Raw genomic sequence first — 25,243 nt, forward strand, 5'->3', positions numbered from 1 at the left:
ATTCATTTACTATTCGTATATGTCTATAGTTTTGGTCATTCAGTAGGAATTATATAGTAATTTCATAGTTTAATAAAATAAATGCACATATTAATATTTCAATATTTTATTCATTAACGAAATCTTGTATTACTAAAATATAGTTCTTATTACCTTTTATGATTTATAATTATGCTTTATTTTTTATTTAAGGTACAGTTCTTTGATAAATTTCTATACAAATTTTTCTAATTATTTTTATAATCAACAGTCATATTAAACTTTGTTTATCTTACAACAAAATAGAATCTTACAACAAAAATAAACAATCTTATTGACAAAAATAATTAGTAGTTATATATACTTACAATCTACGCTTTCTTTGGTTTTTAAGAACAAAATAAAATAAACAATTTAATAACAGAACAAAATAAACTATATAAGTATTAAAAATACTTGAATATATCACGTCAAAATTGATGTTATGTACCTATATTTATTCTGTTTCTTTTTTTCGTAGTTGCAGAAGTTCTTTCATTTCTTTTAGCTCTTGTAGAATGCCTTTTTGAGTCTCAAGCGTATCTTGTCTCACTTGCTGTTCTTCACGATTCAGTTCAAGTGTCTGTTCCTGAACGCGTAGCATCAAATGTGATATTTCGCTTAAAGATTTTATTTTTTCTGGTAACACAAAAGGTAGCTTTTCTTCATTCTTCTTTTTCATCTGTTTGATTTCAAAACGATTGTAGGAACAATCTACCTTTACCTTCTTTTTATTCAATAATTCAGATTTTGTACATCTGTTATCACAGCTGCCGGCAGTTGTAATAGATGGATCGCTGCAGTTGACGACTTTAGAAAGTGGGTTCTGCAGTAATCCTGCCTTTCGTTTTTTTTTTGATTCGCAACTCGCGTTTTCTTTATCATCATCTACTGCAAATGGAATGCCACTATGTGTAGTAGAATTGCCGAAGTCGACATCTTCGATATAAATAACTGGCAATTCTTCCATCGATTGGCTCGATCCAGCTCAGTGTGGCGATATGGGCCGGGTTTTTCGCGCATGCGCGGCCAGTACGCTATCAGTAAAGTACCTATTTCCAAGAAAGAGGGGTATCGTTAATCGCCCCGCAAATTTTTTTTTAATTTTTGAGAATCGGTAAAAAATTATATATATACATATATATATGAACTTTTTCGATTTATATATATATATATATATATATATGCAACATTTTCTTTATCAATTCTCAAAAATAAAAAAAAATTGTCTACACACACGCGCGCGCGCACATATATAAAAATATAATTAGCTCCATTTATTATTGTAGAATAAAATAAAAAAAAGCTGAAAAGGGGAAAGGGCTAAAATAACTTTAAAAATAAAACACTTTTAATATAACTCAAAATAAAATATTTTATTTGGCAGAAAAATATTAAAGAATACCAACATTTGTTGCAAGGGTAAGGAAAACTGCCAAAAACCTTACCAGTATTCATAACCAAAAAATTAATCAAAATTAATAAACAAAAAATATTAACGTACTAGAATAATAAAGAAACATCGGATAATAAATTTTAAATAAACTATATTTTATAATAAACTATATCTTATAGTAAACTAAAAATAAAATAACGTTTTAAATAGATTTTATAACATATATATATATATGAAACTCTAAATATAAATATAATTAAAATCAAATTAATGTTATAAACTTAATTATATAACAAATTATAATTATCTAAATAAAATAAATAATTATAGAAATAAAAATAGAATAATAATTATATATTTAGAAATAAAATTATAAAAATAAAATTGCACAAAGCTTTGACTTTTATAGGTACACAAGTTTACGTTACAGGTACACAAGTTTACGTTATTAAGATATATTATGACTCTGAAAAGAGAATAATAATAAAACTCTGAAAAGAAACAAGTTTATAAAAACACATAACTAACATGCATTAAGAGAATATTGGCTAGATGTGTGACTCTACAAAATAAAATAATTAAATAATAAAATTAATGAAATAATAAAATAGTAAAATAAAATAATATTTAAAAGTGAAAAAAAAACAAAATGATTAAGAACCATCAGGTGTGCATTGTTCTCCATATAAATTTTGCGCGTTATGCAGTTCCAAATGCCTGGCGTCTACTTCAAAGTTTACACAATTAATGTTTTGTGATTGAAAATGAGACCGAATAACACAAATCGCGGATATCATTACACAATCGGTTCCTTTTTTTATTTTTTATATCTGTTACTATTGAAAAAATTCGTTCGGCCTCGGCATTCGAATGGGGAAAAGAAAGAACTATTTCGATTAAAGATTCTAAATTTGGAAACATTTTTTCCCCAGAAATATCTTTAAATTCTACTATTTTTTTCCACATTAGATCTATTTTTAAAGACGCTAACTCTGTTTTCTGCTCATCATCAAAACATGATGGCAAAATTCTCCATTCAAAAGCTAACTTTGTGATATCAATATGTCCTAATCGCGTAGCAATGTAGGTTAAATCTTTAATTTTAAGTCTACCTTCTTCATCAATCTTCGGTTCTAGAAAAGTTAATTATTCAAATAATTTATCTTTATATGGTAAACGCTTCAGCATTTCTCGAACTGCTGTGATATAAAAATCTAAACATTTTAATTTAATTTGTTGCGCGCATTCCAAAGATTTCTAATAATGTATTACATTCGGGTCCAAGATATATATTTTCAATATGTTGAATATTATTTTGATCGTCTATATTTAAAGTAGAAATATCTTTAAGAGCATTAAAATTTATGAAATTTTGAGCTATCTGGTGAATTAATTTCTGGCTAGTTGAATATAATTTATGAATTAAAATATCACGCGACTGAAATAAAGCATTAAAACTATTAAAATAATTTAATGAATATTTTAAGAATAATAAATATGCTTTAATTGAATTATCATTTAACATTGCTAAAATGGTTTCCGCAGATTTCGTTTTATCCTCTACTGTCGCTAAAATAAAATAATTTTTTAGAACTTCCCAGTTGTCGAGAAGTCGTACAACGCAATTGTGTAACACAAGCCATCTAGTACTAGATAATTTTAAAATTTTATTTCTCTCTACATTGAAAAATTCTTGAAACTCTTTTAAAATTGCACTTCTTTTTGCACTGCCCGAAATATAAGTGGCAACTCCTCTAATTAAATTTTCACAAGATAACGGCAATTTTTCACACGCTTTACTGGCTACAATCGCGGAAGAATGGCAAATGCAATTTAATGTTATTAATTCTGGTATTTCTAATTTTAAACGAGACATAAAAGAGTTATTGCGTCCTGTCATTACTGATGCATTATCACATGCCATTCCAACAATATTTTTGATAGGAATTTTTTTTTCTTTTAAAAGATTTTTAAAATTTTCAAAAATTTTACTCGCGGTGCAATCTGTCGCATCTAAAGATAATAATTCTAATAACTGCGTTACAACATTTTTATTTAAAAATGACACATATCGAACAAGAACGCACATTACTTTGGTGTCTGAAATATCTGTGCTTTCATCAATTAAAATGGAAAATTTACAACTTCGTAAGTTTTGAACAATATTTTCAATTTCGCGTTTTGCAATAATTTTTGTGATAATATTTGCGCACTTATGTCGAGCAAGTGAAACATCTTGTGCAATTTCAGAATCTATATAAATATCTTTTAATAACGGAATTAAATGATTCACCGTACGAAAAGCAACGTTATGCTCTGCAAAAAAAGAAGCTAATTTTATTTCTGCGCGTTTGACTTTATCCTTATGCGTTAATGTGCTTGTATTTTCAGTCGCGTTATGTTTTTCGGAATTAATTTCTTTCGAATTTTCCAAATGTTTAAATGTTTCAGAATGTTTAATTAAATCCGTTTTGCAGCACCTGATGGTCTTATTACATATTATACAAATTGGTTTATTTTCTACAGGATGAGGAGCCAACCATCCTTTAAAAATATTTTCATCTAGCCATGCTTTTTGAAATTTCCTAATTCTCTGTTTTTTAATTGCTCCTTTTCCTACGTTATCCATTTTAATATTATTATATTAATAAATATATAATAAATAATATTATTTATAATTAATCGACTTACCTAACTAACCCTTACTGCTCGCTGTCAGCTGTCACTAGGCCTGCCGCCCGCCGCCAAGACTTTAGCGCCCACTTGATAGCTAACATGATACGCCGTTGTTTCGGCCGCGTATGCGCATAAAACCCGGCCCATATCGCCACACTGATCCAGCTTTCGAACTCTCGATATTGAAGGTTTCATTAACGTCTACTATCAAATTATTCATGATTTCATCTTGTAAAATTCTTTCATGCCCAGGGACTTCTTGATGAGGTACATTAGTTCCCTTAATAATAATAATAATAATAATAATAATAACAATAATAATAATAGAAGAAAGAATAATCATAGTGGCCAATTACCTTCTTTGACTGAAATCCTGCTTGAGGTATATTTGCCATCCCAGCTGCCTCGGGAGTTAGAATTTCCAACAGTTGTTCCTCAAGATCAGTAAAATTAACTATTTTTGGAGGTCCACCGCCAGTGCTTTGTGCATTTCTCCTTCTATTCGTTTCCTTTTTAAGTACGTACATTTTCCAATCCGACCAACTCTATGAAAAAATATAAATATATATGCACTGCTTTTAATATTCTTCATGTATTGTTTTACAAATCAGTACCTTAATCCATTCTTGTACAGTTTTAATCGGTCCTTCTCCGGAGCTATTTAGCTTATTTGTTATTTTTTCCCATATATCTTTCTGCAATGTATAATTAATAAAATATAATAATTTTGAATATTGAATACAAATATATACGAAATTATTATCTTTATATAATAACCAATTCTTTCCGGCTTTCAGACTTTCTTGAAACTCGACCTCTTATTATTTCCGGATGCTGTTTTAGCGAACTCAGCAGAATATCCCGCTGCTTGTATGTGACATTCATACTAAAATAATTAATTGTATAAATTATATTAAATTATGGCTAATAATACAACATATATAAACGAATATAGAGTAATACGGTATAATGTAATATAATTAATAGTATTAATACATACTTGCAATTTCAACAATCCAAATGCTGTACAGATATGTAACAAGATTGGTTATTTATTGTGTTGAATACTCTTCAAGATATTTTGAGGTTACAGGATAGAGGTGAAAGTGGTTTCTAACTATGAATTTTTCTGGTTATTTCACTTTTCCACTTTGTAAGTACACGATCACTCTCAGAGCATATGTGAAAATTGGAAATGTTCACGTGAGATTATGAATTGTGGAAAATGAAAAGTGAAAAAATTCATCAATTCTTACGCGATCGCTGCCATGGAAAGGACCTTCCCAATTCCTCTGTAACTTCGGAGCTTTTCCTCTAAATCTGCGGGGGTTGAAAAACCAGACTCTCTGCCCCTCCTCAAAAAAAACTTTTCTAACTCTTTGATCATATCGGGCTTTCATCTGAGAAGACTTCAGACTCATTTGCTCTCTAACAGAAGAATTAATTTCTTCCAATTGTTCTCTTAAATTTTTCACAAAATTTCTACCCGGAAGCAATCTCTCCTCAAAAGGCTCAGGGTGCCGTCCCATGGACGTCGGAATAATCGGAAAACGGAATCGGAAAGGTGGAATGGTGGGGAACTAACCAATCGGAATTATTCCGTTCCGATTTTTCACAGCTGGGTTCCCCATGGTGATTATTTTTCGGAACAGACCAGTGTGTGCGTGAACTTACCGGATAGTAGGTTATGTACGTTTTCAACTTCTGCAAAAGTGTTCATAAATATCTGTCACTTAAGAGAGAGTGTTGTGATAAAGTTGCTGTTTTATATATTTTGATTAAAAAAGGGGAATGTGATGTCGTTTGTAAGTATTGTAATTATGATATGTATGCTGAGTTATGTTAGATTATAATTTTAATTTAATAATAGAGTCATACATTTCTAACATTTATACAATATGCTTATAGTAGTTAAAATTCAATTACTTTATTTATTTGTATGATGTCATTTATTTATTATTATTAGAAAACAAAATGTGGCTACTGCGGATGGGTGTTGAAAATGGATGTTCTTTACCAACATTCCTGTTTTGCTAATTACGACGAAGCATGTCATGTTCTAAATGTTGATGAGGCTGGAAAAGTTATTATGATAAGTATGAAAAATTGTACATAATATTGTAGTATAGTAATTGTAATTATATATAGTATATTAGCACACAAAAATTTTTTTCGTTATGCTCAATAGTAAATTTCCATTCTTATTGTTTAGATAAAAATATAACGGAGACATTAGCTTGTGAAAGTATAACAGATAATGTAACAGAGGATGTAACAGAGAATGAAAATAATACTTTAGAAACACAAGACATAGATGAAGAGTTGATAAGTATAGTTCAACAACGACCAGCCTTGTATGATCATCGTATACCACTTCAAGAAAGAACTAAACTAAAGAAAAAAGATCTATGGCAAGAAGTCAGTAATTGTATAGGAGGTAAATTTATGATTCAATATTATCATTACATTCTCCTTACAAGCATGTGTCTTTAAAAAAAATCAATATTTTAGAAATATACTCACCTGTTGATGCTGAAAAAAGATGGCAATATTTAAGAGATTGCTACACTAAAGCTAGGAGGAATTTTAAGAAAATACAAAGCACTGAAAAAAGGAGTGGTGCTGCAGGTACTCCTATAAATAAACCATCTTTCCGCTATTACGATGCAATGAGTTTTCTTAATGACACATTAGAATATAAAGAGTAAGTTATTTTGAATATAATAAATGACATTTCGAAATAATAACAACTAATCATTAGTTTTATCAATGTCGGTTAACTTAAACCTCCGATTAAACTATATCTTTGTCTCTTTTTAAAAACGTATCTGAAAAGAGATAAAGAATCGTTTAATCAGAAATTAAAATTAACCGATGTTGAAGAAATTCGCCATGAGGCCTGATTACATCTCAACGTTTTTTTATTTTAAACGAGACTTAAATATGTCTGTCTTTACTTATTTAGAAAGAAAGCTATAGATAGATACATATGTAAATCTCACTTAAAGCCAAAATAACGTTGGTACAATCGGGCCTAAATTTATTTTCTATTTTTTCTGTTTTAGAACATATACATCTTTAAGATTATCTAACAAAAAAGACACAGCTCGAGTAACAAATCTTCCTTCACCTTCCTGTTCATCTACGAATGATGGTAACGATGATTATATCGATTTAGAAAACAGACCACCATCATCCGTTTCTGAATCGTCTGCAACCGCTTCATCTTCACAAAGTTTGTGTTTAAAATAGATACTACACACACATTAATATGAGGATATTATAGTTTTTAATAATTAAATATATTGTTTGGTTTCAGAAAGACGACGTTCAAGTAATACAGATGAAATAGATCGAGCATTATTAGAGGCTTTAAACACAAATGTTCAACCCAGTCCTATTGATGGGTTTATGTTAAGATTAGCGGAAGGAATGCGTCGACTTCCCTACAGAGAAAGATCTAACTTAGAATTAGAGTTTTTAATGAAATTGCGTGAAACGGAGGAAAGATTGGGATTATTAGATAATATTTAAGAGATATCATATATATAGAGAGTAATATCATATTTATTTCATATTTATTTATGTCTTAATTAAATTCAATAACATACGTGTCATTCATTTTTAAGTAGTTTTATAAGAAAACGACATTATATATATATATAAATAATAAATAAATAATATAAAAGTCATTATTTAAAACTTTTAAAAGTCATTTTGTAATGCCTTCTTCCATTGCTTTTCTATGGCTCCAACGGTACAAAAATAGTTTGTAAATGCATCTCGAATATTAATTGCACTTTGAATTCCATTAACTATTTCTATATTATCAAAACAATGTAATTGAGAAGTATTACATACATTTGCATAATCTGAAGGTAATAACATATATTGTCTTTTTTCAGCGGAAACTGCGAGATCTTTTTGCATTAGAAAATTATGTAGACAAACTGTTGCTTTTACTATTGAAATTGTATTGTGTATATTTGTCGTAAGGGGTCGTCGAAAAATTCTCCAACGTGCTGTAAAAATACCAAAAGCGCATTCTACAATTCTACGAGCACGGCTAAGTCGATAGTTAAATATCTTTTTTTGTAAATTTAAATTGTTCGCACGTGAATAAGGTCGCATCATAAAGGATGTTAAGGCGAAAGCTTCATCACCCACTAAAACGAATGGCAATTGTGGACCATTTTCAACAATTGATCTCGGAGGAGGTAAGTTTAATGTATTGTTGATAAGATGACGTCCAATTTCGCTTTCCATAAAAATGCCTCCATCACTTCTTCTACCTTCAGCTCCAATATTTACTGCGGTAAAACAATAATTCGCATCTGCGACTGCTAGAAGAACAATGCTATGAGTGCCCTTGTAATTGTAATAACTCGAACCACTGTGGGGTGGAGCCTAAAACACCAATTATATTAATTTTTTTAATAAAAATAAACAGTTATTTTACAGAGGATCTACCCTCAACAATAGATGTATGTGCAAATTTTAAGCATAATAACAATAACAAGGACTTTAACAAACGGAAATAAGGAAATGTAAACAATAGGTGTACATATCTTGAAGTGCGGTAGACCTCTTGAATTATTATTATTAAATTAGAGTAAAGAAAAAATCACATACCATTATTGTCATATGCCTTCCATCTATTGCTCCGATACAATTAGGAAAATTCCATTGCCTTTCAAATTCGTTGGCCTTTTCTTTCCAAAGATCTTCATTGATTTCGGGAAATACTTTCTCTTTCAATACATTCCAAATAGCCTCACAAGTTTCTGAGACAATCTTTGAAACTGTATTAAGTCCTACTCGAAAAGCAAACGAAATTGATGCCATATTATCTCCTGATGCTAAATATCGGAGGCATATTTCTAGACGTGTACGAGCAGATATTGGAGATCTTATTACATGTTGTTTTTCGATCTTCGGCCCGATGAGACGTAATAGTTCGTCAAATGTTGAGTTGTCCATACGAAGGTATTCAATATATTTCTCTATATCAATATACTGCATTTCTCTTATTAAATTATCACTTGCTCCCTGCAAGCGCCTTCGTTCTTCGTTAAAAATTTGACGTACCCAAAATCGTCGTTGGTTCTGCTGCTTTTCTCTCTTTTTCATTATTTTATAAATAGTGAAAGCTTTCAGCAGCTGTCTTCTTTGAAATTCTTGTTGCCAAAATAACTGTGGAGTACTTTGTCACTTCACTATCATTTTTGTAAGAAGTAATCGAGCTGTTTTTGCTTTCATTTTTTAATTTTTATTATCAAATAAACCTATAAACAAAATGTAATATATTATTTTTAATATAAATTACTGCTATTATAAAATATACTTGTTATAAAATACTATGTACTAATATTATTTACTACATTCATTATTTTATTATATTAATTACCCAGGTATAATATAAGATTTTACTTCTTCTTTTGTGACAAGGAACAGATTGTCTTGACTATTCAGATTTTCAAATATTAGATTTTGTATAACACTTTTGCAGAAGTTGAAAACGCACATAACCTATTGTACTATCCGGTAAGTTCACGCACACACTGGTCTGTTCCGAAAAATAATCACCATGGGGAACCCAGCTGTGAAAAATCGGAACGGAATAATTCCGATTGGTTAGTTCCCCACCATTCCACCTTTCCGATTCCGTTTTCCGATTATTCCGACGTCCATGGGACGGCACCCTCAGGCTTTCCTCGCAAAAGATCCACAGGTAACCTAAGTTCCCTAGCAAAGTATAACTCTGCCGGAGTCACCCCAATGGTCTCATGCTTTGAAGATCTATAGGCTAGGAGAAACATGGGAATCCATCGATCCCAATCCCTTTGATCCTCGGACACATGTTTTGCCAAAAATTTCGTGATGGTTTGATGCTGGCGTTCGACTTGCCCATCAGATTGAGGATGAAGAGCGGTAGTTCTCGTCTTTCTGATCCCAAGTAGCTTCATCAATTCCGAGAAAAGCTTAGACTCGAAGTTCTTTCCTTGATCGGTATGAACTTCAATAGGTACTCCATGTCTGGAGATGAACTGGCTGACAAAAACTTCGGCCACTGTCTTAGCCCTAATATTCTTTATGGGGAAAGCCTCCACCCATTTAGTGAAACAATCTACAATTACGAGTAAATATTTATTTCCAGACTTGGTCAAAGGAAGAGGGCCAAGTATATCCATTTGCACCCTTTCTAGTGGAGCTCCAACATTGTAAACCTAGAGGAGATTTTCCTTTTTCTGAGGGGCCTTTTTTCGAAATACAGATTTTACACGTTTTGCACCATTCTTCGACATCCTGTTTACAGGTTGCCCAGAAGAAACGTTTCCGAATTCTCTCTAAAGTTTTATTAACTCCAAAATGTCCTCCTGTTGGAGAATCATGCGCCTCCTCGAAAATTTCCTTGACTCGCTCTCGAGGCACTACAAGTTGAAGAAAACTTGATCTTAAGTTTGGAGCTTCCCATCTTCTATAAAGAATTCCATCTTTCAACACCAAGGAATCCCAATACGACCAGTATATCTGAGTTGAAACATCTTTCCTGATAATTTCCGAACGTGACGGACGTACTCCCGTTTCCTTGGCACAAAGAACAAATTCGATGTTAGGATCTTGTCGCTGAGCCTCACGCCAATTCTCTAAATTTTCGCCTTCCAGCACAATGCGAGCAACTTTGTTGTTCTCTTTCTTCCAAATTTTTCTTTTCTACCTTTGTACAATATTGGCAACCGCTTGTCTCACACAGTCTTCTGGATAATCCATCAGCATTCTTGTGAAAAATTCCCTTTCGATAAACAATTTCAAATTCGTATTGCTGTAATCTCTCCAACCATCTAGCCAGTTGTCCCTCTAGATCTCTAAAAGACAAAAGTCACCGTAACGAAACGTGATCCGTACGGATTAGAAATTTTCTTCCTAGAAGATAGTGGCGAAAAGACTTAATTGAATCCACTATCGCCAAAAGTTCCCGACGAGTGACGCAATAATTTCGCTCAGCTTTGTTGAGTACACGACTAAAATATGCAATCACTTTTTCTTCTCCTTCCTGCTTTTGCGATAACACCGCACCAATTCCAATATTTGAAGCGTCGGTATCTAAAATAAATTCTCCTTCCTCTCTCGGGAAAGAAAGAATTGGAGAAGAACATAATAAAAATTTTAACTTCTCAAAAGCTTTTTGACATTCCTCTCGCCACACATATTTAGTTTGACTTTCTGTCAACATGTAAAGAGGTTTAGCTAAAGAAGAGAAACCTTTAACAAATTTTCGATAATAAGAGCAAAACCCGAGAAAGCTACGCAATTGTTTTCTCGTGTGGGGAATCGGCCAATCTTTAACGACGGCAATTTTTTTAGGATCCGTAGTAACGCCCTTCGCAGAGACTACATGCCCCAAGTATTCTACATTTCTACTAAACAAAACACATTTATTCGGATTTATTTTTAAGTTTGCTTCCCGTAATCGCGAAAACACAATTCTGAGATTATCAATCATTTCAATAAAACTTTTTCCAAAAATTATTACGTTATCTAAATAAACAAGGCAAATTTTTGATAATAAATTATGTAAAACTTTTTCCATAAGACGTTCAAATGTTGTAGGGGCGTTACACAAACCAAAGGGCATTACTGTGAACTGCCAAAGTCCCTTGCTGATTGAAAAAGCCGTTTTCTCCTTGTCCTCTGGACGAATTTTTATTTGCCAATATCCGCTTTTGAGATCTAACGTAGAAAACCAAAAGTTACCTGCTAATTGGTCAAGAATTTCATCAATTCGGGGGAGGGGATAGGAGTCTTTGATAGTAACCGCATTCAATTTTCGGTAATCAACACAGAACCTTATAGAATTGTCCTTCTTTTTAACCATAACAGCAGGGGAAACCCAAGGACTTTGTGACTCCTCGATTACTCCTCGGGTACTCATATCTTCCAAAATCTTTTCCACCTCCCCTCTCATCTGAATTGGAATCCTACAAGGAACCTGTTTTATGGGGAGAGAGTCTTGCACATTTACATGTTCAACAACATTACAATTTCCCGCGACAATATTCTCAGAAAATATATCCTTAAATTCGCTAAGGAAATCAACAAAATTCTCTTTTTCTATTCCATTTAAATTTCGGGAATTTGTTTCATAGAGTTCTTTCAAGGAAATCGGAACTCTTTCAGAAGAATCTTCAATTCTAGCTATTTCTTTCTCTAATACCGAAGTTCCAAAAACTGATTCAAAAACTTTATCTAAATTTACCATTTTCAGAAAATCTATTCCCAAAAGACATTCGTCATTAATTTCTGCAACAAACATTAATATTTCTACAGAATATTTACCTAATTCAACTTTTGTCTTACTTCTGTCTGAAACTTTACAGGAACTTTTTCTCCGGTAGGATATCTCAAATTTACACAATCCTTACAAATCTTTCTCTTTTCCTTTTCAAGAAATTTACTATTTATTATAGAAACATCGGAGCCCGTATCAACCTTGAAAGAACACTCCCTACCATTAATTTTTCCCTTATAAACAAAACAATCAACATTCTTAATTCTATTAACATTAAACACAATTTCCGGGAAATTCATCTCGCAAGCCGAACTTTCCCCGGTAAGCTCGGCTAAACCGAGTTTCCCTTCTCATTAGGACATTCAGACCGGAAATGTCCGGTTTTTCCGCACGTCCAACATTCCTTTCCAAAGGCGCCAAATTTGCTGCCATACCAATTCTTTTTACCTGTGTCCTTCCTTCCTTCCCGCTCATTTTCCTTTTTACCCTCCTACGCGTCTTTCTTTCCATTTTTATTAAAATTTTTATTAAAATTTTCTCTCCTTCTTTCATAATCCTCTCCCTGAATCATTTTAATTGTTTTCGCTCTCTCAATCGCTAAATTCAAGGAGGTTACATTCTCAAGTTGTAAAGTCCGCTTTATAAAATTATCATATATCGCGGAAATAAATTGTGCACAGGCGATTTTGTCTCGAATCTCTCATGCGGGCATTCGGGATACGCAAGGCGTCTCTCAAGTTCAACACCCAACGCGGCTAAATCTTCTCCAAATCTTTGTTTCCGATTTGTGAATTGAACATAATAATTTTGAGATAAATGTCCCTCTCCGAAACGCAACTCAAGCTTGGATTTTAGTTCGTTAAATTCTAAATTTGACACGTCTTCTACAGTCTCCAACACAGAACGCGCTTTTCCTCTCAAGCATGAAGCAAGCGCGACGGTCTTAAGCCAACAGCACACGGTACGATTTTTCGTACTGGATCTGCTAATATTTAGTAAGATACTAGAAATGCTGCATTCTCATTAGTATATTTTTAATATATTACTAAATATTAACAGATCCAGTACGAAAAATCGTACCGTGTGCCGTTGGCTTTAGTCGCATCATCCCAACTATTTGCTCGCGCGATTAAATTGAATTGGGAGAAAAATTCTCGGAGTGACACCGTCCCATCAAACGTATTCGGTTTTAATTTGAACACTAACGCCGCGCGTATATTATTTTCTCTCTCATTCAAAAATTGTAAACCCGAATCTCCACACGCTCTATTTATAGAAGGACTTAGCTGTTGTGCTGTGATCCTCTCCTCCAGACGTCGCATCTCCTCATCGCGCTGTTGCAGCAAGGATTCGTACTGCGCCTTCTGCTGTAATCGCTCCTCCCGCATCTGCTGAATTTCGCGTAATGCAGTCTGCAACACATCTTCCTCAGCCGAGGTCTCTCCATCTGTTGGTACTCGAAGCAGAGCCTGCGATCGCGTCACTCTAGGAGAATGCTGCGTCGACATTTTCTCTTTATCCCTTCTCGATGTCCTTTCTTTACGATCCCGGACGAGCCCCCAAAATGTTACGTCCGCGCGTCGTCCTCAAGATATCGCACGCGTGTCGCAACGATTCACTCACTCACTCACGCCCGAAATAAAGATATTCTCTTAAAAGGCGAAAGAACTTTAATACAAGCAGGAGATAACACAATAAAAGATAACCGAACAATAATACATGCATATAAGACAATTAAGATCAGCCGTCGGAGGAACTCAACCTCATGACACAACAGCTCGGAATCTAATCACCAAACATGGCGCCGCAAAACAGATGCACGCCGATTGTTTGTAAACAGCTTCCCTGGCGACGTTCTCCCGGCAATGTTAAAGAGGTACATTCAGAGGACAAGACCCAAGGACGTAACAAGTGCTTTCCTGATCATTCAAAGTAATTAAGGCTTGCACCCATTTCATTCGAGCTTCATGATTACTTGGAAATCTGGAAACATATATATTTATTTGTGTAGATAATTATAATAATAAATATAAATTGAATATGAATATGAAAGACTAGAATTTCATGCAAACACATATTATATAGGAGTTTAAGTTGAAAAAAGAAAATGATATTTTTAAAGTTATTAAAGTTAGATTAATAAAAAGTAAAAACTTACCTATATAATGGCACAGAAGTTGAATTTTGTACTCCTTTTGCTTTATATCTCGTGTTATTACACGATTTAACAAAACAATAACGAACCATTTTTTTATTTCACTTATATTTTTTTTTTACTCTAAAAATTCTCTTGTAAATAATACATATAAGTCAGAATCTGTCAGAACTCAGGTTAGGTGATTAGTTCTTGGCTCAGCCATTTGGTACCTGGGGGCGCTGAGATCTTGGATCGCGTTTTTACATGGAAAAGTGGGGCCATTAGCAGTCCAGAGGTATATAGTCAAAGATAGTAACTAATCGTAGCGATTTTTATAACTAGAATACCGAGATCAATACACAAATATAAGAATCAATTTGATCATAATAGAACTTTATCTCATTATAAACATTATTATTATTATCACAAAAGAAAAGAAAATTGAACAGAACCAAATTAATAATCCTTAATGAAAACTTATCATAACTGGGAAAAGAAAACTTAATTATCTAATTATATAACATTCTTATTGTTTTAGTAGTATATAGTACGATAAACTCACGCAGATTTTTTTTTTATAATTATTCGAAAACGCATGACAATTATAACTAAAATATTCGCTATTTACATCAACTATCGGTTTGATCCAGAGTTTCAATTTGTCAGAGGACAAAATAGTATTGTACGGTTTTTGAGTTATGTTAAACCCGAGAATGTCTTTCACAACATAACGGTTTTTATTCAAGACTTTTGCTACCATGTACCTTTATAATTTGGTTTCAATTTCTTATTTGTGCCTGTTTTTGCCTGAAGGTCTCGACTCAATACCAAGTCGCCTTCCTTATACACAGTCGGCTTTTTGTGATGACGATCATAATAGGCTTTATTATATTCCTTTAAGCTGTTGTATGCCTGAACAACGATATCGCGTGCCTCTTCCCTTTCGAGCGTGTTATTGTCTATTTGAAGCAAATAATCTAAGTAACTTTTCAAGTTTTTGTCTTCATGCTCTTGTTGTTCGTATCCTAACAGAAGTTTTGAAGGAGAGGTTCTTATCGCTGCGTTATATGTATTATTTACCGTGTATTGTACCATGCTTAGACGCTCTTCCCAATCTTCAGCCGAATCGATCGATTTTGTTAAACTACTTTTCAAGTATCGATTTATGCGTTCTACTACTATACCGTTCGCCCACGAGGATGCTACCGCGACTTTTCTAAATTTAATATTTAGCTTTTCCAAAAGTTCGGCAAATTCTTTCGAGGTGAAGGTCGTACCGCGATCGGAAACTAATATACCGGGTGAACCGAAAATATCAAATAAAAATTTTTAATGATTGCGAACCTCTTTAGTATTCGTGGTTTTTGTCGGAAAAAACCATGTATATCGTGTAAAGGCGTCTACTACGACAAATATATATTTGAACCCGTTTGGGGATTCTTGTAGGGGACCAAAATGGTCTACGTGAATTATTTCGAAAGGTGTTGTCAGTGGAGAACCATCTATTTGCGATTGACCCTCGAATCTATTGGTTGATGAATTCGCGTATAGGCAAGTAATGCAATTATCTATGTAATCCCTAATTTTCTTTTGCCGGAAACCAATACGACCCGTGTACTCCTTGGTACGTTTTTTCAAATCCACAGTGCGACATCTTGTCGTGATATATTATTCTTATTATACTATTGATCATCGAATCCGGAATGACGAAGCGAGCGCGATCCTCGCTCTTTCGATACACTAGTCCGTCTATTAGTTTACATTTTTCGTTATCGCCATACTTTAAATTCTAAACTATCCGCGATTTCTTTGATGCGTGAGTTTTGAAGCTGCCTAAATTCAAGTTCTCTTTCTAAAGGTAGAATCTCCAAATAGCAGACTTGGCGGCTAAGTGCGTCAACGCGCGCCATCCTTTTCCCACGACGGTGCTCAACCTTAAAATCATAATTTTGCAACAGCAGTGTCCAGCGCGCAATTCTAGGATTCGGATTTGCCTTATTGACGGCATAAACGAGCGCGTTACAATCGGTAATCACCGTGAACTTTATACCATATAGGTATATGGAATCGTTCGACCGCCCGGACAATGGCGAGCATCTCAAGCTCGAAACTGTGATATCGCGCTTCAGTTTTGTTTGTCGTCTGACTAAAGTACGCGACGGGAGCCCATTTAGAGTCAGATTGCTTTTGGAGCAATATCGCTCCAAGACCTCGGAAACTCGCATCTGTATGCAATGCCGTCGGTGTGATCGGATTATATAATCGGAGTACGGGGTACGCCGTTAGCTCTTTTTTTAACGTCTCAAACGCGGAAACGCACTCTGCATCAAAATTGAAATCGACTGATTTACGAAATAAATTATGTAAGGGTCTGGCCTTATGTGTGTAGTTTTGGATAAACTTTTTAAAATAGTTCGCTAGCCCGAGAAACCGTTATAACTGATGCACACTGTTTGGTATTGGAAAATTTTTCACTGCTTCCGTATGGCGATTGCTCATAGTCAATTGATTGTGTGATATTATATGTATAACGTTGACTCAGGCACTAACACCTAATGATTTTTGTCGAAGACTTGAATTTTGTAATTGGGCCCAGGCTATGTTGCGACAGGATCAACAATTTTTTCGGTTTGTTATGTTCTCAGATAAAGCTACTTTCCATAGTACAGGCCAACTGAACCGACACAACAGTCATTATTGGTCCCACGATAACCCACATTGGCACCGTCCAGTTGATCACCAACATCGCTGGAGTCTTTTAGTGTGGTGTGGTATTGTAAATGGATACTTAATTGATCCCTTCTTTTTTGACGGAAACGTTAACTCAGCGAACTACTTGCATTTCCTTGAACATGAATTGCCAGTCCTCTTGGAGGACGTAGACCTGGTGACAAGACAACCCACTCGGCATGTAATATTTCTGAAACATTGCTGTAATATTCCATTTGAAATATTACACCTTTCAGCAATATTGCAGAAACATTTCACGACTATTTCTGCAACATTTCCGCAAAAAATAAAAGTAGAACGTGTATATTATTATATGTAATATTATATATTTACAGCTGAATATGTAGAATGGCGAATGATGAGAGACAGAAAAGAATTCGTTTCTATTCAGATAAACATAACCGTCGTCTCATAAAACAACAAACTGAAGCTGATATATACAGAATTTTTGGTGTATTATATTAGAAAATCTGCCATTATTGTCTGTTCCTGTCCAAACGATTAATCCAAGTGGAAATGAAAGATTGATTCATGTCAGTGATGATGATGATGAAGTATTGGAATGTATTAGTGACTATAGCAATGTTGATCATGACATATTGCAACTGCAGGGTGAAATATATATATATATATATATATGTATATATACAGAGTGTTCAAAAAGTATGGAGACCCCTGAATAACTTCGAAAATATGCAAGATAGAAAAAAATGTTTTAAACAAAAGTTGCAAGCTTGCAACATTTTTTTCTATCTTGCATATATTTTCGGAGTTATTCAGGGGTCTCCATACTTTTTAAACACTCTGTATATATATATATATATATATATATATATATATATATATTTATATATTTCATGTCAAATGATGAGTCACCCTTTTTTCGTCAGGTTGGACACTTTATTTTGATTTAACTATGGCTTAAATTAATAAAATTTTTCTTGACATTTCTACTTTTTAAATAAATATAATTCCTTTTTTCATATTATAATGAGTTTATAATTTTAGCTTATACGTAAATTTAAATCATGAAAAGATCACAAAAAGATGTGTATTTTACAGATAAACGTATAGTATATATTTTAGTAAAATTTGAATAATCGATACTTTAAATTTAACAAGAAGAATTATATATAATAATAATGGCATAATATATATACAGGGTGTTAAAAAAGTGGCGGATACGCTGTATAGGGGTGAATTCCTGAGGTTATTTGGAGACGATTTTTCCTCAGTGAAAATGTCGAGACACCAATAATTTTCGAGTTATAAGTAATTGAAAATAAAGGGCTTTTCGTAAACTAAGTATTGTGGAATTAAAATATTAACAAAACTACATTCTTCAATTAATTTCAAGTCGACTTTAATTTAATAGAATTTTAATTTAAGGCTTAGTTACCAAGATATATGATGGCAAAAATTGGGAGCTTGCAAAAAATGATGACTTCTCTCGACATTTTCGTTGAGGAAAAATCGTCTCCAAATAACCTCAGGAATTCACCCCTATACAGCGTATCCGCCACTTTTTTAACACCCGATATATGCAGTAATAAAAATAATATAATATTTAAAAATACATTTAAAAATTATTTTGATATTATATTTTAATATTACACTATTTTTATATACAATTAGAAATAAATGGAATGTTTATAAAATTTAAAAAAAATTAAAAATAAAGGCAAAATAATAATTTATATAAATATAATTATTTTTACAATTCTTAATTGGCTCGATAATTAGAAATTAATTCGTAATAAAAATTAGGCCTTTTCTCGAGCAGGAAATAAATAAAATGACGATGTTAATATCTAATCTTGAAACTTCATTTATTTAATGCGGAACGTTTCGTGCATCTACTTATGACTTCTTCAGCCGCAATTCAAACTACAAGTATGACTAATTTAAAAAATTATAAAAATTCTTATTAATCTTACAAACTATTAAATGTATATGTTACCCATGTGTACATACAAATGATCACATTTTTTCAGTCCTTAATTTTCTTCAAGTATGTCAGCCGGTAAAATATATTCGTATAACATGTTTTTTAACTTGACCGATGTTTTATATGTCAGATAATGATATCAATTTCGAGCGGTGGTATTTTTATAACTATGCCGAGTATATGACTAAGAGACAATTAGAACACAATATTTGTTTATTTTTGTTTATTTCTTCAAACCGAATCTAGTAACGGAAAGTAAGAAGAATCTAGATATTCGCTATCTTCCATCACATTTAGCCCGTTTTTTTGTCGTTTTATGAAAATGCTTTCTGAGATCAACCTCTTATAATAATTCGTTTCGTGATCTATGATCTTCGTATTATCCCAATCAAATTCATGATTGTTTTCAACAATGTGTTGAGTGACCACAGAGTGTTTTGTCTCATTTTGTCTGATGTTTGACATATGTTCCTTAATTCTAGTTTGTAACTGTCTCTTGGTCTGCCCTACGTATGACGCTGTACAATCTTTGCAATTAATTTTATATATTACATTATTATTTGAATTTGTTGGAGTGATATCCTTGTGAACTTTAATAATATTGTTTAGTCTATTAAAACATTTGTATCCGACAGCAAATTCGGTACCATGAAATGATTTACAAATGTGTTCCGATAAATGTTTGATATAAGGAACCGCTATGAACTTTTTTTCTTCCTTTTTTTTATTTTTATTATTCTTATCACTACTATCGGATGTCCTTTTTGAATCTAATTTCGTGAAAATTACTTCCTTTGTTCTAGCCTCCACGTACTTAAATATAAAAGATAGGGGGTATCCGTTATCTAACAGTGTATCTATTATGTATTTTATATTTTTATTATGGAATTTTGGATGCGACAACAATAGAGCTCTATCAACCAAACCGTAAACAGTACCTATCTTGTGGCATAGGGGATGATTTGAAAAATAAGATAAATATCTATCTGAATGCGTTTTTTTATGATACCAATCCGTTACAATTCTATTATTCTCTCCTATAATTATTTTTTTCATATCATGAGCTTGAAATTTTAGCTTATACATATATGTAAATTTAATTACTGTTATAAACAAAAAGATATATGTGTATTTTATAGATGATATACATGATATATTACATAATGAGAACGATAACTTCGACTGCAACAACAGTATTTATAGTTATGAATATCCAGATTTCAATTTAATAAGTGACAATGACGAAACAGATGCATCAGATATTGAACCGATTGATGATGATGAAGCAGAGTTATCAAATGATGATGAGATAAGGACTGATGATGACTTCATACAAGATATTGCTACATGGATGAGACAATTCAAGACATCATCACGAGAATCTAGGGTTGAGTTATTGAGAATTTTAAATTTACATACTAATGTAAAATTTCCGAAGGATCCACGAAAACTTCTCCATACTCCTACGTCTACACAGATGTTACAGAAATGTGTCAAGGACAATACTGGCATAGTGGTTTAAGAAACGCAGTCATAAATATTTTAAGTAAAAGGCAATATTTACAATTAAATTTAGATGATAAAACAGTTAATCTCTTCATAAATGTTGACGGTGCACCTCTTGGTAAATCAACGCAAAAATGTCTGTGGCCTATATTATGTTCAGATGACATTCTTAAAGAAGTTGATGTTGTCGGTATCTACTATGGAGAAGGCAAACCGAATAATTCGAATAAATTTTTAGAACTATTTATAACTGAAGCGATTTCATTAGTCAATGAGGGTATTGATTTTAATAATTATAATTATAAAATACGAATCAAAGGATTGATATGTGATTCACCAGCTAAGGCGTATATTTTAATGGTTAAAAGCCACAATGGCTACGCTAGTTGCACAAAATGCTGTATTCATGGAGATTACATTGAAAACACAATATTAAGTAACAATGTAGGCTCCCTGCATTGATAAATTACAAATTCAAAAGGAGGCTATATGGAGCCACGCGTAGGGTGTAGGTACGCAAATATTAAAAACAAACTTGTTGGAAAAACAAATTTATTGAATCTAAACGTTTCGGTCCTTTCTTTGGACCTTCTTCAGTAAATTTAATACAATAAATAATAATGGGGAATCTACATACTACCGCACGTAGCGCAAAAGCCGTGAGCTCCCCCTATCGATATCCCATTAGATAGACAAAGTGACATAATATGTCATGAGGTACTCAAAAGTGGACTATAATGACGAGCAGAGAGAAACCTGAGAGCGGCCACCGCGATTTAGCGGACGCGTGTACTGATGCGCCCCCTGACAAAGTGGACATGAACTACGTCGTTACGCTCGGTAAAAAACATAGAAATGGTTCGAATCCGTGATATGGTTCATATCTGAACTACTCGAATGAGAACCGAGTTGAGAACCAAACCGATGAGTCAGACAAGGACCAATAATCCATCGCTCTGGCTTTGTCTCACCAACGATGAGCGTCTCGTGGACTCGTGCGGCGGCAGGCACGAGATTTCGCCTCTCGTAGCGTTCCACGTAATTCGAGGACAAAATTTTATGACGTTAAACTTTGGGCAATATATAAAAAATTAAATATATTAAATGTAAGGTGTAAGATCAGATTATAAGTTGAATAAAAATTATATCCAGTTTTTTGAGTACATTAAAAAAATTGTTTTTTGAAAGTGTATATTAAAAAAAATTGTTGAATTAATTTTGTTTTAGATGAATAAATATTCTAATTTGCATAAATAATAAAAAAAAAGTGCGAGTGACGGGAATTGAACCCCACTCGTAGTACGTACACTTAAGTCCGTGGTTATCACGTTACTGATTGTGAGTCGGATTCGATTCCCGTCACTCGCATTTTTTTTTATTATTTATGCAAATTAGAATATTTGCATTAACTCCCCTCTAACCCCCCTATAAAATTATAGGCGAGAAAAATATAGATCCGAAAGTCGCTGAATCGGGAATCGAACCCGAGACCTTTCGCTTGCCGGGCGACTGCTCTCACCAACTGAGCTATTCAGACCCTCCAGGGGAGTCGGGAAATAAATCTCGAATTGAGATTATTCCCAAATAAAGTCTTATAATATAAGAATTAGTCTTAGTCAGTGTTGGTCAATAAAATCTTAAACCTTGTTTAAAAATTCGACTGGCAAATCACATCTTACATATTGTTATTTACACACCTGGACCTAATAATGGTGTTGATTGAAATTGTTTATCAAGGCAGAGAAAAGTATAGAATCGAAGGGTCTGAATAGCTCAGTTGGTGAGAGCAGTCGCCCGGCAAGCGAAAGGTCTCGGGTTCGATTCCCGATTCAGCGACTTTCGGATCTATATTTTTCTCGCCTATAATTTTATAGGGGGGTTAGAGGGGAGTCGGGAAATAAATCTCGAATTGAGATTATTCCCAAATAAAGTCTTATAATATAAGAATTAGTCTTAGTCAGTGTTGGTCAATAAAATCTTAAACCTTGGATAATAAGTTTGTTATAATTAAACGAAATTTTGTTTTATTTTGCATTTTTTAAACTTATGGATACATTTTGTACTTATAATTTGCATTGTATACTTATAATACTGAGTAAAGTAATATCCTATAATATTTTGTATTTATTCTCATCGTTCATTTACTTAAATTAAAAAAAAAAAAACGTAATTCTTTTCTTCTTATATGCATAGAACAAACAAAATAAAATCAACATATTTTATCTATAACAATTATTTATAAAAAATAACGTTTAAATGCAAAACAAATTAAAAATTAATACTATTAAAAGAACATCAACTTAAAATGTCAACGAAATATAATATTAGTAATACTGCGAGATTATTTGTAACATATTTGACTTATAATGTAAAAATTGCCCTTTTTTCTTCGGTTTCTTGTGTTCCTTTTTCTTTATCAATAAGTATTTTTAATAGTTCGATTTTAAGCTTTTCTTTCTCTAATTTAGCTTGTAATACTTGTTTCTCATACTCATTTTTTTCTTCTACATTTACTTTCAAAGTACTTGCTAACTCAGTTTTTACTTCATCTAATGTTTTCTTTGAACACTCATGGCTATATTTTATTTTCTTACGTGTACTATCCGATGATGATGTTTGCATATCTTCTTCATCTTTCAATGGAGAACTTATTGTTGATTTTAATTTGTCTGGGTCCCAAGATTTCCAACTTTTCATTAGATACTACAAAATTAAAACAAATTTAATCTTTGCAAAATTAATATATTTCTTATTGAGCAGAGTAACCTAATGTAACTTACTAATTATTACAGTAACACAAAAATATAACTTACTGCAAATACTTCTTTCGGATCATTTTCATCATCTACGTCAAAAATTTCGTTTTCAATATTTTTATTTTCTTTGTTATTTGTGGCATCAGAATCAAAAGGATTCACCAATCCATATACTGCTGTCTCGCCCATTATATCATTTACACGCTTTAACAAAAGATTTTTTGGTACATTTACTATTCCTCCACCTATAAATGTAATAATAATTTTAAAGATTTTTTAAAAAATTTATATTCCTAATAATAAATTAATACCTGTCTTATAACTTTCACGCTTCAAAGTTGCACAATATTTCCTTGCTGCTTTTTTCAGATTATCCCAACAGTAACGTAAGGATTTTTCTGATCTTTTAATTGTTGTATTTAAATTATATTTGTTGGTAATACCAGCCCATACTTCATCCTTTTTTACAAGTATTGAACGATCAGTTTCTTTATTTTCAATTATATCACGTTGTAAAAATATTAAATCTAATAAAGATTCTTTTTCTGCGTCACTAAAATTCTTTTGCCTTTGCATGTTTAATTCTGCAAAAAAAATAAAGTTTATAATATATCATTTATTTTGTATGTTATATAAAAAATACATTATATATCTGTATATTTATATAATAAAACCTTGAACTTTTTTCGATATGCAATACTGTCTATTGCTTCCCACTTCCCACTGAAATTTCAGGTTAAGACAAGATATTACGAGAAATATTCATGTCTGTCTGTTCTCTGTTGGTCACCCTGCTAACTTTAACCGTGGGTTAATCTAACCGTGGTTGGTGAAATTGGTCCTTATTACTTAGCCTAAAGTCGCATACGGGCGAAAGGTCACTACAACATACGAACATACTCATATATGCATATATTCCAACAAAGTCCAACGTCTATGTTGGACACCTTCTGACTTTTGACTTTATGACTGTATCTTTCGCTCTCATCTACATTGAAGATAATCTGGCAGCATGGGAGCTATAGTATTTTAGCCCAGTGCCAAGACAAGAAGAAGAAATTCGGCTGGCGCTTCCGAGAAACCGAAAGGCAATCGTACGTATTCGAATTGCCCATCTGGGGTCGCAAACGAAAAATATTTTGTGTGTGTGAGTGCACCTTATTTGGTGAAAACCATCTTTCAAATCTAGTAATGTGAAAACCGCTTTATCACTTAAACGCGCGAGGCAATCCTTGATTAGTGGGAAAGGATATTTTTGTTTAATTACGCGCGCGTTCAATGGGCGCAAATCGATGCATAATCGTATGCTACCGTTTTTCTTCCGAACCGGGACGATTCTGGCATAGTACGCGGACGTACTAGCTTTAATAATTCCATGCGCTAGCAAATCGTCACTTATTTTTCTAATTTGTTTCCGTTCTTCTAGCGCGAATTTTTGAGATGCATATGCGTATGTCGAACTGTCTTTTAAATTAAGGGCCTGAGCAGAATGGCTGACTTATAACCTTAAGACAATGTTTTATGCTTTAAGTCTTTGTCTTACCCAGGTAGCAAGCACACGTCATTTTGACGTTTCAAATTGGTCATTTTTGGTCATATGTCGTCAAAGTGACCTATTTTTTATATGACCTTATATTGACATCACGATGTGACATTATTTTGACGTCATATTTAAGTCTTAAACTGACGTCATATTTAAGTCTTAAACTGACAGCTTAATTTTAAACGCGCGGAGTACAGATAGCGCCACTCATCGTCATGCTGAACGCACATGGACGTGGCTCTT

The 25,243-nt window shown here is 32.9% G+C and overlaps 5 protein-coding genes across 5 annotated transcripts; 2 read left to right on the forward strand and 3 right to left on the reverse strand.

Annotated features, from left to right (window-relative positions):
• Positions 1–1,006: 1,006 nt before the first annotated feature.
• LOC145934300 (zinc finger BED domain-containing protein 5-like) lies at positions 1,007–4,161 on the reverse strand. Its single transcript, XM_083034662.1, has 2 exons — positions 2,938–4,161; positions 1,007–1,070 (listed from the first exon to the last, which is right to left on the reverse strand). Exons 1-2 carry the CDS (start codon positions 4,041–4,043, stop codon positions 1,007–1,009), a joined length of 1,170 nt encoding a protein of 389 aa, XP_082890788.1. The 5' UTR covers positions 4,044–4,161.
• Positions 4,162–4,184: 23 nt separating this feature from the next.
• Positions 4,185–5,352, reverse strand: LOC145934301 (uncharacterized). Its single transcript, XM_083034663.1, has 5 exons — positions 5,091–5,352; positions 4,868–4,976; positions 4,705–4,785; positions 4,447–4,635; positions 4,185–4,370 (listed from the first exon to the last, which is right to left on the reverse strand). The coding sequence occupies exons 2-5, from the start codon at positions 4,973–4,975 to the stop codon at positions 4,185–4,187; spliced, it is 564 nt and encodes a 187-aa protein (XP_082890789.1). The 5' UTR covers position 4,976; positions 5,091–5,352.
• A 404-nt stretch (positions 5,353–5,756) lies between these two features.
• On the forward strand, positions 5,757–7,730 carry LOC145933385 (uncharacterized). The gene is made up of 6 exons (XM_083033045.1): positions 5,757–5,895; positions 6,057–6,186; positions 6,303–6,527; positions 6,602–6,794; positions 7,156–7,325; positions 7,410–7,730. The coding sequence occupies exons 1-6, from the start codon at positions 5,887–5,889 to the stop codon at positions 7,622–7,624; spliced, it is 942 nt and encodes a 313-aa protein (XP_082889171.1). The 5' UTR covers positions 5,757–5,886; the 3' UTR covers positions 7,625–7,730.
• Positions 7,731–20,433: 12,703 nt separating this feature from the next.
• On the forward strand, positions 20,434–21,573 carry LOC145934302 (uncharacterized). The gene is made up of 3 exons (XM_083034665.1): positions 20,434–20,485; positions 20,634–20,978; positions 21,419–21,573. Exons 1-3 carry the CDS (start codon positions 20,434–20,436, stop codon positions 21,571–21,573), a joined length of 552 nt encoding a protein of 183 aa, XP_082890791.1.
• Positions 21,574–23,033: 1,460 nt separating this feature from the next.
• On the reverse strand, positions 23,034–24,249 carry LOC145934012 (uncharacterized). Its single transcript, XM_083034153.1, has 4 exons — positions 24,132–24,249; positions 23,769–24,041; positions 23,515–23,702; positions 23,034–23,404 (listed from the first exon to the last, which is right to left on the reverse strand). Exons 2-4 carry the CDS (start codon positions 24,031–24,033, stop codon positions 23,063–23,065), a joined length of 795 nt encoding a protein of 264 aa, XP_082890279.1. The 5' UTR covers positions 24,034–24,041; positions 24,132–24,249; the 3' UTR covers positions 23,034–23,062.
• Between the last annotated feature and the right edge of the window lie 994 nt (positions 24,250–25,243).

This window comes from Prenolepis imparis, unplaced genomic scaffold (genome assembly GCF_030444845.1).
Source record: "Prenolepis imparis isolate NDT839.2.m4 unplaced genomic scaffold, iyPreImpa1.0 SCAF_3, whole genome shotgun sequence".
Classification (NCBI taxonomy): domain Eukaryota; kingdom Metazoa; phylum Arthropoda; class Insecta; order Hymenoptera; family Formicidae; genus Prenolepis; species Prenolepis imparis.

Excerpts from the sequence above, each read along its gene's own strand:
- LOC145934300 (XM_083034662.1), bottom strand. The coding sequence starts at position 4,043 with ATGGATAACGTAGGAAAAGGAGCAATTAAAAAACAGAGAATTAGGAAA. Across the intron at positions 1,071-2,937 it reads GCGGAAACCATTTTAGCAAT|GTACTTTACTGATAGCGTAC; the intron begins GTTAAATGATAA and ends TCTTGGAAATAG.
- LOC145934301 (XM_083034663.1), bottom strand. The coding sequence starts at position 4,975 with ATGAATGTCACATACAAGCAGCGGGATATTCTGCTGAGTTCGCTAAAA. Across the intron at positions 4,636-4,704 it reads CTGTACAAGAATGGATTAAG|AGTTGGTCGGATTGGAAAAT; the intron begins GTACTGATTTGT and ends ATTTTTTCATAG. Across the intron at positions 4,371-4,446 it reads CAGGATTTCAGTCAAAGAAG|GGAACTAATGTACCTCATCA; the intron begins GTAATTGGCCAC and ends ATTATTATTAAG.
- LOC145933385 (XM_083033045.1), top strand. Across the intron at positions 6,187-6,302 it reads TGGAAAAGTTATTATGATAA|ATAAAAATATAACGGAGACA; the intron begins GTATGAAAAATT and ends CTTATTGTTTAG. Across the intron at positions 7,326-7,409 it reads AACCGCTTCATCTTCACAAA|AAAGACGACGTTCAAGTAAT; the intron begins GTTTGTGTTTAA and ends GTTTGGTTTCAG.
- LOC145934302 (XM_083034665.1), top strand. The coding sequence starts at position 20,434 with ATGACGAAACAGATGCATCAGATATTGAACCGATTGATGATGATGAAG. Across the intron at positions 20,486-20,633 it reads ATTGATGATGATGAAGCAGA|GATCCACGAAAACTTCTCCA; the intron begins GTTATCAAATGA and ends AAATTTCCGAAG. Across the intron at positions 20,979-21,418 it reads GATTTCATTAGTCAATGAGG|GTACTCAAAAGTGGACTATA; the intron begins GTATTGATTTTA and ends ATATGTCATGAG.
- LOC145934012 (XM_083034153.1), bottom strand. The coding sequence starts at position 24,033 with ATGCAAAGGCAAAAGAATTTTAGTGACGCAGAAAAAGAATCTTTATTA. Across the intron at positions 23,703-23,768 it reads GCGTGAAAGTTATAAGACAG|GTGGAGGAATAGTAAATGTA; the intron begins GTATTAATTTAT and ends TTACATTTATAG. Across the intron at positions 23,405-23,514 it reads ATCCGAAAGAAGTATTTGCA|TATCTAATGAAAAGTTGGAA; the intron begins GTAAGTTATATT and ends TTAATTTTGTAG.